This window comes from Diabrotica virgifera, chromosome 1, assembly GCF_917563875.1.
Source record: "Diabrotica virgifera virgifera chromosome 1, PGI_DIABVI_V3a".
Taxonomy (NCBI): domain Eukaryota; kingdom Metazoa; phylum Arthropoda; class Insecta; order Coleoptera; family Chrysomelidae; genus Diabrotica; species Diabrotica virgifera.
In genome coordinates this window covers 104,004,033-104,019,148 of record NC_065443.1, presented here as the reverse complement: position 1 = coordinate 104,019,148, position 15,116 = coordinate 104,004,033, and the positions used below count along the sequence as shown (strand labels likewise).

General features: G+C 36.0%; 1 protein-coding gene across 1 annotated transcript in view; it reads right to left on the bottom strand.

Moving 5' to 3' along the window:
• The window catches only part of LOC114325346 (protein jagged-1b), a 698,311-nt gene that overhangs the window by 21,177 nt on the left and 662,018 nt on the right, over nucleotides 1-15,116 (bottom strand). The window contains exons 12-17 of the mRNA XM_028273403.2: nucleotides 11,811-11,960; nucleotides 8,217-8,330; nucleotides 6,350-6,559; nucleotides 4,241-4,600; nucleotides 3,584-4,110; nucleotides 2,277-2,614 (exon numbers count right to left, since the gene is read on the bottom strand). Coding sequence (XP_028129204.1) covers nucleotides 2,277-2,614; nucleotides 3,584-4,110; nucleotides 4,241-4,600; nucleotides 6,350-6,559; nucleotides 8,217-8,330; nucleotides 11,811-11,960 — 1,699 coding nt within the window. The remainder of the gene's footprint in view (nucleotides 1-2,276; nucleotides 2,615-3,583; nucleotides 4,111-4,240; nucleotides 4,601-6,349; nucleotides 6,560-8,216; nucleotides 8,331-11,810; nucleotides 11,961-15,116) is intronic.

Below are 15,116 nucleotides of genomic sequence, written 5' to 3'. Positions count from 1 at the left end.
TCACAATTTGGATTTAGAAAAGGCCTGGGTACCAGAGAAGCACTAGTTGCAACCTAAGTGCTAGCTCAGAACTGCTACGATCAAAGGAAAGATGTAATGATGTGCTTTATAGATTATGAAAAAGCCTTCGATCGAGTACAACATCATAAACTCGTACATATACTAAAACAACTCGACATAGATCAAAAAGACATTCGTTGCATAGAAGCTCTTTACTGGAATCAAACAGCTGTCGTCAAGGTGGATAATGAAACAACGCAAGCTCAGAAATTTTTCAGAGGTGTAAGACAGGGATGCATTCTCTCCCCACTACTGTTCAATTTATATTAAGAAAGTATTTTCCAGGAAGCTCTTGAGGAATGCAAAAGCGGCATCAAAGTATATGGTACCTGGGTCAATAATATACGATATGCGGATGACTCGGTCTTAATGGCAGACAAAATAGAAAACCTCCAAAACCTTCTTAATAAAATTGGAGAACATAGCGAGAACATGGGACTTAGCATCAACATAAAAAAGACGAAGTTCCTTATAATCAGCCGTCAATTATGTCAACATCAAAATGCAAGACTAGCATATAACAATCAAGATGTAGAGCGCGTAAGAAAATTTAAGTACCTGGGAACCTGGCTATGTGAAGACTGAATATCAGATATGGAAATTAAATGTTGGATAGAAAGGGCCAGGAGTGCATTCATGAAATTCAGAAACGTCTTTACGAACTCTGGCTTTGACCTGAACCTAAGACTAAGATACACGAAATGCTATATATGGTCGGTGCTCCCATAAAGTTCTATATATATGCTATATATGGTCGGTGCTTAAAGTTCCCTGGACCGAACGAATAACAAACGAAGAAATCCTGAGAAGAATTGGTACGGAACGACAACTGCAATGCACAATTAAACAGAGAAAAGGGGCATACCTGGAGCACCTCATTAGAAACGAAAAATACAATACCAGTTTCTGCAAACCTTATTTAAAGGAAAAATCGAAGGAACAAGGGGAGTGGACAGGAAGAAAATGTCATGGCTCCGTTATGTCAAACAATGGACAGGGCTAAGAAACATAGGAGACCTAATACATACTGCAAGGGATAGAGAAAAATGGTCAAACGTGATCGCGAACATCCATTAGTGGATTGCATAAGAAGAAGAAGAAGAAGTTTACTTTACATACTTAAAACAACTATATAAATAAATCTTAAGAATGTATTATTAGACCAGCTTATGTGTTAATTGAATTATATGAACACACTACCGGATCAGTTAAAGTGCTTGACACAACATTTTCAAACGAGTTTTTTTATCCAGAACGGGGTGTCAGACAAGGATGTATACTATATGTATACTATCTCCATAATTATTCAATATATATGGGGAGCATATTATGGAAGAGAACTTGAAGGATGGGAAAAGGGCATTCTTGCAAATAGTCATGCAGAGATGATTGATCTTATACGACTGGTCGAAAAGTAAAGTCAAATATTTGGTCTGCAAGTAAACATATCAAAAACAAAGATCATGATAGTGGATAGACTACATAACAATCATCCACACATCACCACAATTGACAGGCTTGAAGTTGTGAGCTCATACTTACATCTGGAACCTGGGATCCTTGATCACTAACACAGGTTCATTACAGGAAGAGATTAAACGTAGATGTGATCTAGCAAAAGTTGCTACAGCAAAAATGACCAAAATATGGACGGACAGTTAAATTTCAAGAGCGTTAAAGATGAGGTTGATTAACTGCTTAATATGCCCAATACTAACCTACAGATGTGAATCTTGAACTCTGAGACAATCAGAAAGTAGAAAGATAGACGTCACTGAAATGTTCTGTTGAAGACGAATGTTACGAATTAATTGGACCGACTGTAGGACAAATAATTCAATTTTAAGTGAGTTAAAAGTTAGCCAACGACTCCCCAGTAAAGTCCATCTCCAACAATTAAAATACTTTGGACATATTATGAGAGTAAACACAGAAAACATGGAAAGACTTATTATACAAGGAAAGGTGGAAGGCCGAAGATCACGAGGAAGATCCCCAACAAGACGGATCGATCAAATTACAGGAATATGCAAAAGACCTATGCATGAGTTAAAAGAAATGACCAGAGACAGAGATCTTTGGAGACGGAAAATACTCGACATCACGTCCACCACTACACTCCTTCCAGGGGGTCAGGATTGAAGAGAAGAGATGTGTTAACAACGAATACATTCATGAATGCGAATTTATTGCAGTATTACATTAGTAACACTTACCTTCTTAAATTTTCTTCGTTCTGTAAATTATTCGATTTTTCATCTTCGTGATTTCTATGGCAAGCATCGGTGGAAGGCGACAAGTTGACGCCGCTAAGTCCAAGATTTCTTCTTCGTTGTCGTATATACAGAACAGCAGCAAACGCAGCTGCGCATAATCCGATTATAATTAAACAAACCAAAGCGATGAGGTACGAGTTACTTTGTTGTTCTCCTGATACAAGAGCAGTTTCTACCTTTACTTCTACGATGGAGGCTAATCCCAGAAGGCTTGTTTGTTTCCTGGATATAGCTTCGCCAACAACTCGAATTCCATCCAGCACCCAACGATCCCCAGACTAAAAAAGGAATAACATTTTAAATTAAAGTCAATCTTTTTAAAAAGATAAGTAAAAAGATAGGTGAAATAAGTTTTAAAAACTTACAATATTCTTAACATGATGTATAATCGCTTAGTCTGATTGTTAAAAAAATAAGATTAAAAAATATTTTGCCTTTTCAGGCAAGATGTAACGGTGTGGTTGATATCAGAAGTAATGAGCAAAAGTAAATGCTCTTGTTTAGTAAACACAAAGGGTTGTCTACAGCTAATGTCGTTTCTCTTCCGTCAGTCAGGACTTCCATTTTTTTTCGATCTTCCCAGTCTCCGTCTTCCAATCCTTTTTTAGACATGGCTTCGTCGACTTCATTTTTCCAAGATCTTCTCGGTCGTCCTCTCCTTCTTGTTCCTCTTGGGCTCCATTCTGTAACCTTGTTTATCCATGAGTTTTCTGCTCTGCGTACGTGGCCGTACCATTTTAGTCTTCTCTCGTCTATATATTGCAGGGCATCTTTTTCCACTTGCATTCTTCTCCTTATCTCTTCATTTGGTATTCTGTCTCTTCTATTGAGGCCGCAGCATCTTCTCCAGTATTCCATTTCGGTTGCCAGAATGCTCTTTTGGATTTTTTTGTTTATGACCCAAATTTCTGCGGCATATGTCATGATGCTTCGTAGTATTGTCTGGTATATCATTTTTTTTGTTTTTCCCTTGTTGTTCTTAATCCAGATTACATTATGGAGTTGTCTGATACAAGATCTTGCTTGTCCCAATCTATTTTTAATTTCTGCTTCTTTTGTTCCGTTTTTCGACATTATAAAACCCAAATATTTAAAATTAATTGTAATGTAATGTATAATTACATGATAGGTAAGAGGGCAATAGAAAAAGGAAGAGATACTAGGAGATTTCATCAACAAACTATTTAAATTTAAATCAATAGCCTAGATATAAAACTTATACTAAATTTATTTAAATATATACTTACTAGTGTTACTTCTACTGTATCATTGTAACCCGTCTTTAAGTCACAAAGAAGCACCAATGAATCTTGAAGACCTTCGATCGCCTGCTGATTTGCAAGCAACCTTCTCAAGTCTCCACATAATCCTTCAACCGTAGTTCCTTGTGGAAGTTTGATTCTATCCACTAACAATGTCAGTCTGGCACACGTGTTACTGAGCACAGCTTGATTCGGCCAACACGTACTGGGTGTGGGTACCGAAGGTGGTTTGACTCTTCTTCCACTTTCTAGGTCTCTACATTCACCGTAGGGAAGGCAAGGGGGCGAAAGACAAGACTCTAGAGCGGATGGAACGCAGACTTGTGTTAAGGTGCACATATTTTGTTGGTTAGACCTACAGTTATTAAGTCCACACCAAACTTTTGTACATTTAACTATGCCATTGTTACACATGCATGTATTGCATTCGTGTTGCCACGTGACGTTGTTTTCAAGAGTGTGACTATTCCACGGACAGCTACCAGGTGATGGGAGATACGTCAAGTCGTTAACTGAAAAAGACAAGATATTATATCTTCATTAGCCACGTTTATGTAATACATTTTAATTGAATGCTAGTTTCTAACAATCAGTTGCTAAGATACGCTATAAATATAAATTTTAAAATGAGAAAATACTTACGGTTGCATCTCTTTCCTTTTCTTCCTGGAGGACAAATGCATTTGAAATCTCCAATATCATCTATACATGTGCCACCATATCCGCAAGGATTCGAAGCACATTCGTTGACATTGATTCTACAATCAGGTCCAGTAAATCCTGGTGCACATTCGCAAAGGAACCAGTTAACGCCATCAATACATTTTCCTCCGTTGTAACAAGGTTGCGGACTGCAGTCGTTGACGTCTTCTTGACAATGGTTACCCTCAAATCCATCTCTACAAATGCATTGATAGTAGTCACCGGTATTGACGCAAGTTCCTCCGTTCAAGCAGGGATTTGATTTGCACGCTGTTTGTTTGGCCAAGTGACATGTTGTTCCTAAAAGAAGAAATTTTACTTAATATACTCTAGAATTCGTATACGTTATGTAAGTGTCTAATAGCATACGTTAGCAGGATGCGAAGACGAGATCCGTAGACGCATCATAATTTTCAGATCGGCAACAGAAAAACTCACAAAAATATATGAAAGAATACTGACATTACAAAAAACACAAAATTACGCCTTGTTCGAGCGTTAATATTTACTATTAGTCGGAGAGATAGAAGCGGATTTTGCTCGTGATAAGTAATATGGACAAACTATACGGGGATATATTGAATTAGTTGTGTACATGACTTTACCCAACGGGCGGAAACCAGAGCGGGGGACGAGGATAGTTATAAGGGGTCAAAGTCGCAGTTATTATTATTTTTTTGTGACGCTCATGATCGAGATAGTGTACCAAAATTTGGGAATAAGTACGTCATGACGTAACTAAGTAAAATCTCCATGGGCGGAACGCTGCGTGGCCGACAAAGGGGTGGGGCAGGGGTGAATATAAAAATTATAAGGTTTTTTGTGACGTTCGGAATCGAGATAGTGCACCAAAATTTGGAAATAAATAGGCCATGACATAACTAAGTAAAATCTCCATAAAGGACATGACTGGTTACTCATTCTCCGAAGCAAAACAACACGCGCAGGAGAGAGAGAATTGGACAGAAATAGTCAAAGGACTTACATGACGCCACTACATCCTTACGAAGGAGAAAAGATAGAAGAGGAGCAGGATATCAGTTAATATCAGATATTAAAACGCACTTCAATTTTATCTATATCATAGCAATATAGTTTTTAGGACAAGATTAAATCAAAAATCATTTCTTGACATTAAAGAACAAAGAGCATAGTACTATCATAGTAGATTAGCTGGTTTGTCCTCTTCTGATCAGAGACAAACATTTATAGCGTCACGTTTTTTTGCAAAAGTAGCTGTGCATGCCAAACCCAACAATTAAGATAAAAAAGTAAAATTAAAAATAAAGATTACAATAATAAATCTATCTAGATAATCTTGCATACTTTTCAAAATACTCACTAGTAATACGACTAGAGGTCAAATTATTTCCGGAAATTTTTTTGAGATCATGAATATTTTGAAAATTTCCCGAGTCGCAGACGAGGGAAATTTTCTAAAAATATTCATGATCAAAAAAAAATTTCCGGATATTAATTTGACTTCGCGTGGTATTCGGTAAGAAAATTCCACACCAAATTTGCATTTGAAAATCCAAAGCTGCATGAACAGATTAATAGCGCGCCATAGCTTTGTCAGCAATTATTTAGGCTTTCAAATTCGTAATTTCTACTCATTGTAGTTGCATGGGAATACCATTTCAAGATAGAAAATAGTATATTCTTCAATTTTACATAAGTTTTGAGTAACTACAAGTGATAGAAAATGAATCAAAACTAAATTATATAAACAAATAAAAACCAGTCTGTCAAAAATGTTCTGTTATTGTAAACGTCAAAAAAATTCCACTATAATTCGCTGTTGGGTACCCCACGAGCAAAAAATTTCCGATAAAATACCTCCGTTGCCATGGTGATCTGTCAAAATAACGTATTTTGATTGGTTCAAAATTACAGGTGTGGAATTTTCATAAATATTTTTATAATTTACTGCAATCTCAAAAAGAGCGATTATTTTGATATAGCAAAATCTTATCAGATATTATTTGTACCCAATTTTCAAAATATGTGTGCGGCAATGCAAAAGTCAAAAGTCAGTTAAGTACATACCTTCCCAATCTGGTGGACATCTGCATATAAAGGTGTTTCCCAAGTCCTGACATGTTCCGCCATTTTTACACGTGGAATGATCACAGTGACTATCTTTCAAGGAACAAGTTTTGCCTTTCCATCCGTCGTTGCAGTCACACTCGAAGTCAGCGACGCCATCGATGCAGGTTCCATTATTGCGGCAAGGATTAGGAGAGCAATCATCAGTATCTACAATATGAATTAGTGTCAAAAAATAAATATTATCGCGGAGGTTTGTTCTAATTAAAGGTATTATATTTAAAAAAAAAATTGATAACGTCATTTATGGTGTGCTGCGAAAAACAATAGAACTTTAAGTGTCGACATAAAAATGCTTAGACGCATGCTTAGACGTTAGGTACACATTTAGTATCCTATACGGTATAGAGGCAGCCACTTTAACTAAATCAATGATGAGAAAAGTAGAAGTTTTTGAGATGTGGCTTTACAGACGAATCCTGAAAATATCTTACGTAGACAGTCACGAATAAAGAAGTCTTGCGAAGACGTTCAAAAGGAACAGAACTGAATAATGAAACAAAGATACGAAAACTACAATACCTTTTTTTTAAGAAAGAAAGAAAAAGAAGAGAAATTTTTTAAGAAATATTTTGACAAGACCAATAGAGACAAATTTTTCTAAAAAGGGGTAGTTCCCTAGGTTGGCTGTATACCATATAGTTAAAAAACTCTAAAAAAACATGAAGTAAAAACCACTTCTATGTAATAAGTATATTTATTAAAGATTTAAAAAAATCCCAATGGTTTGAATAAAATATGTCCAATTCAGAATGTTTTCGGACCTATCAGTCCATCATCAGTGAATTCAAATACTTTATAAATAGCCCCAGAACCAAATAATGATTGAAATTATAATTCAATCTACATTATGTTGAAGTAATATTGATCAACGTTGACACTTGGTAGTCAACGTTGGCTTACGATGGTTGATTAAGTTTCTTGATAGAGTTTCACCGTGTTCACGGAGGTTATATATTTTAACATTGGCGTTTAGCCTGATCAATATTACTTTAACATAATGTAGATTGAATTATAATTTCAACCATTGTTTGGTTCTGGGGCTGTTTAGCAAGTGTTTGAATTCACTGATGATGGACTGGTAGGTCCGAAAACGTTCTGAATTGGACATATTTTATTCAATCCATTGGGATTTTTTAAAATTTTTAATAAATATACTTATTACATAGAAGTGGTTTTTTACTTCATGTTAGAGTTTTTTACAAATTTTTCCTTTTAAAACCTGCGCAACGACACTGCGTAAAATTGTGGGATATGTACGGTAAAGTAACACAAAATGTAGAAGAAACACCTATCCCATTAATACGTCTATATTAATTCGTAATATTATCGATTCAGAAGGAGTCGAATTTTAAGGAGAATTTCTATGTTGCTATATATTTGGAAATGATTCATTAAAATTATAAAATGCTTAAGACTGGTAATACAGAAAGAATCAAACGGGATCACTCTGAATATATTTATAGTCATTAAAAGTAGGGAGGAAACCATTGTGAGCGAAGATAGATAAAATTAAATATATAGTTAGCCACATCTTTGTTTGGCGTGTATCGATGTCCAAGTTAGGGGTCTTAGGATAAATTGGCTACATCACATTCATGGAGACGAGAATCAGCCAATATAAAGAATTTCCGGGTTAAATAAAAAAATAATTGTTGGGAGACAATGTACCAGAGAAAGAAATTGAAGAAAGATTAAACTTCTCAAAAGATATTTTTTAAATGTAATTTAAAGATTTTAAAGATAGCATCTTCTTTGGTTAAGAAATCTACTACTCAAACTTAGTAGTAAAATTTGTGGTACTTACTTATACTGCATAAAGCACCTTCCCATCCTTCGATACAAATGCACTGGAAAGCGTTGACTTTGTCCACACAGGTACCGCCATTTTCGCAAGGGTTTACTTTACAATCGTTGATGTCTAAAATAAAAGAAAACATAACATATTTTAAAATTATAATTTACACAAAATTGGGTATTAATTTTTTTTTTTTTTGTATGCATTGTGCGTCTTTGTGTATACATTCTTTCTTTGTGTATATACGAACCAGAAAAGTGTTGATAAACCATCGGTGATCGTTTGTTTGATTCCCATTATATCTATAATGCGTTCGTTGTCAATCCATTCTGTTCTAGATTTTCCTGCCACCCTGTGGCGGATATAGAAATTTTGTTTGAGAGGGATCATGGGTCTTGAGGGGGATTTAACCCTTAATTTGGATTTGTATCTTATAGGCTACGTCATTTTCAAATATTCAAATTGTCTATCTCTTAATTTATTTACTCACTATTGACTGTTAATTGTGTTGCCCATACGTCTACTAAACTCAAAAAGCTAATAGTACTGCCATATATAGTGATCATTCAAAGTTAGTCACAATTGTTTATAAGATGGTTGCCTAGTTAACGCCGATTAGAAAAAGGCTGGTAAGTTTTATTCAGTATTAGTGTAAAAATAAGTATTTAGTTTTAATACAGGAGGTGAAGTTGTAGTATGATGATGTGTTTTGCTCATACATATATGAATATTTATATATGAATATAAAAAAGTGACAATACCGAACCATTTTTTAAGCTGTATCCTATAATCTACTTTGCCAAAGATACAGCATAAAGGAGCATTTTTGTTTTGTATCCTATAATCTACTTTGCCAAAGATATAGCTTAACGGACCTTTTTTGTTATGTATCTTATAGTTTACTTTGGCATATATTCAGTATTGTGAAATATTTTTGTTTTGTACCTATCCCACACTTCATTTTCAATCATTACATTAGTAGAATTTGTTTTTATGAAACGTTTCAAAATGAATTCATTTAGTTTTATAAGTATAGTGTTTCCTTGGTTTCAGCGAAATACCAATATGACATCATCAAGGTCCGAAAAAATTTTGGCATTACTTCCACTACCTTCATCTGATATGGATGATTCGAGCGGTGAAGAAAATGAAAGTTATACTAAACTATCTAGAACTCAAAGTTCTGAAACCGATGAAAGTTTTGAAGACGAAAGTTTACCTTCTGAAGTTCAAGAGATTTTTGATACATTATCAGATACAGATCTATTAGAGTTGATTGTCAACAACACAAACCTTTATTCCGTTCAGCAAACAGGCAAGTCGATAAGCGTTACTAAGGATGAGATAAGTGACTTCATAGCGATACAGATTTTGATGGGTATAGTAGCTATGCCATCATACTTGGACTACTGGAGTGTAAACTTCAGATACGATAAAATATCAGAAATAGTGCCTCTCAAACAATGTCAGAAAATTCGCCGGTATATTCACTTCGCTAATAACGATCATATAAACAACGATCAGTACTACCGAACTCTCCCAGTTTTGGACAAACATAGTGAGAAGAAATTGTTGTATTATAGAAGAAGAAAAACGCCAGAGTATGGACGAGATGATGGTCCCTTATAAAGAGAAAAATGCTGGTTGTTCTTGCTCTAACACAATCAATGAAATCACTGGCGCTCTGTGTTATCTAAGTCGATAATTTCTTTTCAAGTTTTGATTTGTTTTACATTCTTCGCCATGATTATGGAATTTTAGCCCTGGGAACAATGAGAAAGGATCGATTAAAAAATTGTGTTTTAGAAGATGATAAATCTCTGAAGAAAAAAGGAAAAGGGTCGTTTTGTTCAAGAAGTGACAACATTAATAAAATAAATGTTGTGAAATGGTTTGACAACAAAACTGTTTTCCTTGCTATTACATATATATCTTCTACACCTGTCCAAACAATTAAAAGGGATGATAAAAGTCAAGCAAAAATTGAAATCCCTTGTCCCTTTTTCATAAGACAATACAATTCTTACATGGATGGAGTCGATCTGATGGACATGCTGGTAAGCCTTTACAGAATTCCCATAAAAACTCGTCGCTGGTACCTCTCCATATATGCACAAATGAGATATTTGTATAAATAGCGCATGGATTCTGTATAGAAGGGATAAAAATATTTTAAAACACACGTCCAAAGATTATACTCTCAAATATTTTAGGCAGTTCATAGCAGAGGCTCTAAGCTCTAACAGCAAAGGGCAGAAAAAATAAGAGAGTGTTTGCCGAGCGAAACGAAGAAATTAAAAAAAAATTAAAAAGTGCGTTCTGCCGAGACCATCAGAGGAAATACGATTAGATAAAGTTGATCATTTTCCTATTTATGATACCAAAGGCAGGTGCATGTATTGCAAATCAGGAGAGACACACTGGTCATGTTCAAAATGTTCTCTTAGATTTCGTTTAGTAAAGGATAGAAATTGTTTTAAATCTTTTCATAATTGCACATAAGTAAGTTTTACAACAGTTTTGTTTGTTTTTGACTAAAATGAAAAATTAATATCTTACTTTATTATTTTTTACTTCCATTTTTTATCAAAAAACTAGTTTTAATACTTTTAGTTTCTGCTTTTATTGTGAGGTTTTACCTACAATCTTAGATTATGTCTCTTATAAGATACATAATAAACTTTTGCAATAAATTCGGATATTTGACTATGTATCTTGTGGGATACACTCCATATCTCCTTTATTTATAAAAATAATAATATAAAAATGGTCAAAATGCCTTCTGATATACCATATCACACTACCTAAACAACAATTTCACAAAAATTACTGTTATATTAAGGCTTGCCAATTAAGGGTTAATTACCTATCTCTGACGCAAGGTCATTTAGTCTTACCAACCCTACGATACGTGGGTTTACACGGGGTACCAACCCCGTGACACCCCCCTCCTGGATCCGCCAGTGCTGCCACCCTTCTCCAAAAATAATTCTGCTATCTGCTGCTTCCTGCGTTTCCAATGTTATTTCTTTTAGTGGCCATACCTCACAGCTTTATGGCCCGGACTCGGCGCTCGAGCAAGCAACAGCAAATTGATGATAAGTCATCTTAAGACGATAGCGGCACTATAGCGCTTCACGCTGTCCTGCATAAGCATAATACACGGGGAAGATTTTTTGATGATTGTTGCCTCCACAGTGCATCATCGTGCTATGGGGCGATGAAAGATAACGTGAGGAGCATTGAGTTTCAGAAGAATAGTTCCTGATTTCCTCGGATCAATTCACTTCACCCCAATGAGTTGCATGCCCGATTGTCCAGATGAGTATGCAAGTCTCTACAGGTTGGGTATTACTATTACTATTGCTTGCTGTACCTTATCCCATTTTTTAAACGTCGGTCGACACAAATAAGAAGAATCTGACTAGATTTTTTAGGATGTAACTCAAGCTCTTTAAAGAGCTTAAAAATATTAATTTTAGTTTCTAAACTAATAATCGGTTTTGGTAGTATATCGAACTAATGAACATAATAAACTGTTTGACTTAATCTCTATAATTTTTCATTTCCAAGCACTACAATAATGATAAAATTATAACTTACTTTCATGGCAGTATTTCCCCGTATAACCTGGTTTGCACTGGCATTTATGTCCGACGCCGGCTTGATTTACGCAATGGCCATGTTCACCGCAAACGCTTGGTGCAGAAATCCTGGTTCCTCCTACTGAAACTACTACACAGCTCTCAATTCCTGCAACAAAAAAAAATGTTTGCTTTTGAAGTAACCCACCAGCAGCAAGAAAATCGAAATTTGTCAAAAAATGACTGTATTAGAATCGTTACTTTTCGCGAAGAAGTATACTGTAAAGTTGAACTCGCTGAACGATTTAATGTCATTTAGTCCAGAGGTTCTCAAAGTGGGTGACGCGGCACCCTGGGGTTCCTTAAGCATTTGCCAAGGGTGACGTGGGAATAATGGAAAATTGGCTGAAATCTGGGTCTTTGAAAAAGAAATGTAGTGAAGTCACTGAAGCACCTGGATCAACTGATTCAGTGACAACTAGCAGAGATGGAGAAGATGCAAATGTCGACGAGATCCATTCGAGTCCAGCTCATCCAAGTTGTTCTCCCTCAATGAGTGGAAAGAGGGTTCATTACCAAAAAAAAAAACTCGGGGAAAATAAGAAGGTATGATCCTAGCTATCTCACGTTATATGGCTTTTATTCAAGTTGCCAACGAACAGTCACCAAAAGGCCAATGCGTTAATTGTCACAAAATTGTTGCTAATGGGTGCTTGTTTCTATCTAAATTAAAAAGACATTGGGAAAGTAATCATCCTGGTTTAGCCCATAAGGCCGAAGAAACCTTCAAACGTCGTGCTTCATCTGTTCAGGCAGGGTCATGCATGATGGAAAGAGTCTGCAAAAATGAAAACGAAAACGCCACTGAAGCATCATTTATTGTTGGTTTGCACATTGCAAAAGCTGACCGCTTTTTGAACATTGATCAAAGCTGAAAAACCCCATACCATTGCCGAGAAAATGACTAAACCTTGCGTGAAGGATGTCGTACAATGCATGTTAGGTACAGATATGACCAAGAAGATTGATAATGTGCAGATGTCAAACAGCACTATAAGCAAGAGAATTCACACTATTTCAGACTTTGTAGAGAGATATAGCTTATAAATAGATTAAAAACTTGTGAACTCTTCAGTTTACAGCTTGATGAAAGTACCGACGTTGCTGGACTTGCTGTTCTGCTTGTGTTTGTGAGTTTTCCATTCGGAATGAAAATAAAAGAACTCCTTATGTGTGAAGAGCTTAAAAGTTATGCCACTGGTGAAAAAATGTTCAAGGTTATCCACGAGTATATAAGAAAAAATGATATAGAGTGGAGTAAATGTGTGGATATTTGCAGTGACGGAGCATCTGCAATGGTTGATAAAATTAGAGGGGCGGTGTCTAGAATAAAGGTAGTGGCAGAAAATGCCTCCAGCGGTCATTGTATCTTACATCTCCATTTTTTGGTAACTAAAAAGATACCGCAAGATTTAAAAGACGTATTGGATGGTTCTGTGAAAATAAATAAACATGTGAAGAGCCGTTCGCTTCAAGCACGCCTTTTAAAGCTGTCCACTGAAGATGTGGGTATGGACCACTTCAATCTTTTGCTCCACACAGAGGTCGGTGGCTAGCGAGGGGAACAACTTTAGGGAGATTATTTGAACTAAGAGATCCACTGATTATCACATTTACAAAGGAGTCTATTATCCAAGAACTAAAAGATATCAATTGGCTGCTAAAATTGGGATACCTTTCAGACACTTTCGAAATAATAAATAAAACCACCACTTCACTTCAAGGCAAAGGAGGAGCACAATTATAAAAAATCAAAGGCTTGCGTAAAAAGTTATATTTTTCAAAGCAAGTGTTGAAAACAAGAACCTCACTTTCTCTCGATTACAGGAATTTGTTCTCTCGATTACAAATGAAATCAAACGAACTTCTTTGAAACTGTTATTGCTCATTTGCAAGGTTTGGAAGAAAGTATTGTAAACTATTTTCCTGACATTGACTCAGATGACTTATATAGCTGGATGATGGACCCGTTTTCGTGCGACTCAAAAAACAAAGCTGTCGGAATGACAAATGAAGTTTTTCAATATCTACCTGAGATTAGCGAAGATAGCAGTTTAAAACTCAAATACCGCGAAGGAAGCCAAGAAGAGTTCTAGATGCAGGTATATTCAGAAAATAATGTTGTTGGCAAGGTTGCAGTGAAAAAACTTGTGTGTTTCATATCGACTTATCTCTGTGAGTGTTCTTTCTCAGCATATGCTTACATTAGAAACAAATACAGAAGCAAACTTCAAGCATCAAGGGATTTGAGGGTCAAATATACAAAGATTCCCATATAAAGGATATAATGAAAACATCGAAACAGTTTTATTCCTCACATTAAGTAAGGATATTTATATATCAAATGTACCTACTGTATTTTATCGATCTGAAACAAAGTTTTTATTGAAATCAAATGAGCCTCAGAATTGTATTTTTTTCATTTTTTGTCGTTTCCCAAATCGCTTCAATGGTTGGTGTGCCTAGAAATATTTTTAGTCCTGCAAGGGTGCCGCGACTAAAAAAGTTTGAGAACCGCTGATTTAGTCAACCATTTCAAGAGCCTTAACACGTTCTACTCTTCTACTGTTACTGGAAGTAACTCAAGGAGACCCGGTGAATGCCATAAAAGGGTTACAACTCCTAATCAAGACCGGTTTTTGACACTTCGCACACTGAGACAAAGGTCTGTTACCAGTATTTCTCTACAAAATGATTTTTTGGATCGTTATAACTTAACCATCAGCCAAAATATGATAAGATCTGCCGGCGCCCTGGATGGGTACCCACCGGCCCATAATTGACCAGAGATCATAGAAGGCAAATATTGTATTTTGCTCGTGAACATGGAATAATGACGATTGTCCACAGCTGACCTAAATAATGTCATGGTGCTAACTTCATATCACTGACGGAGGTTCCTAAGCCAGGATGTTTTTCTGCGTCCGGGGTCGGGTTTTTCCTCGGATATTTTTCCTTCTTGTTTCCTTGGAAACATGTTTTCTTGGATAATTAAATGTAGCAAAGTAGGCAAAGTACTCTGTAATGACGATTGGGGAAGAATATTATTTACCGATGAATCAAGGTAATATCTTCTCTTGATGACAGGCGGAACAGAGTGTTCAGAAGGCCTGGGCAACGCTATGTACAGTGTAACGGGATCGGTGGGATTAATTTGGAGGCTCGTACGAAGTTAGTTAGAAGAGATCACAGGCGGCTTACGCCACACAGGTACATTACAGACATTTTAGAAGATTTTAGAAGAGCATGTCGTGCCACTTGCACT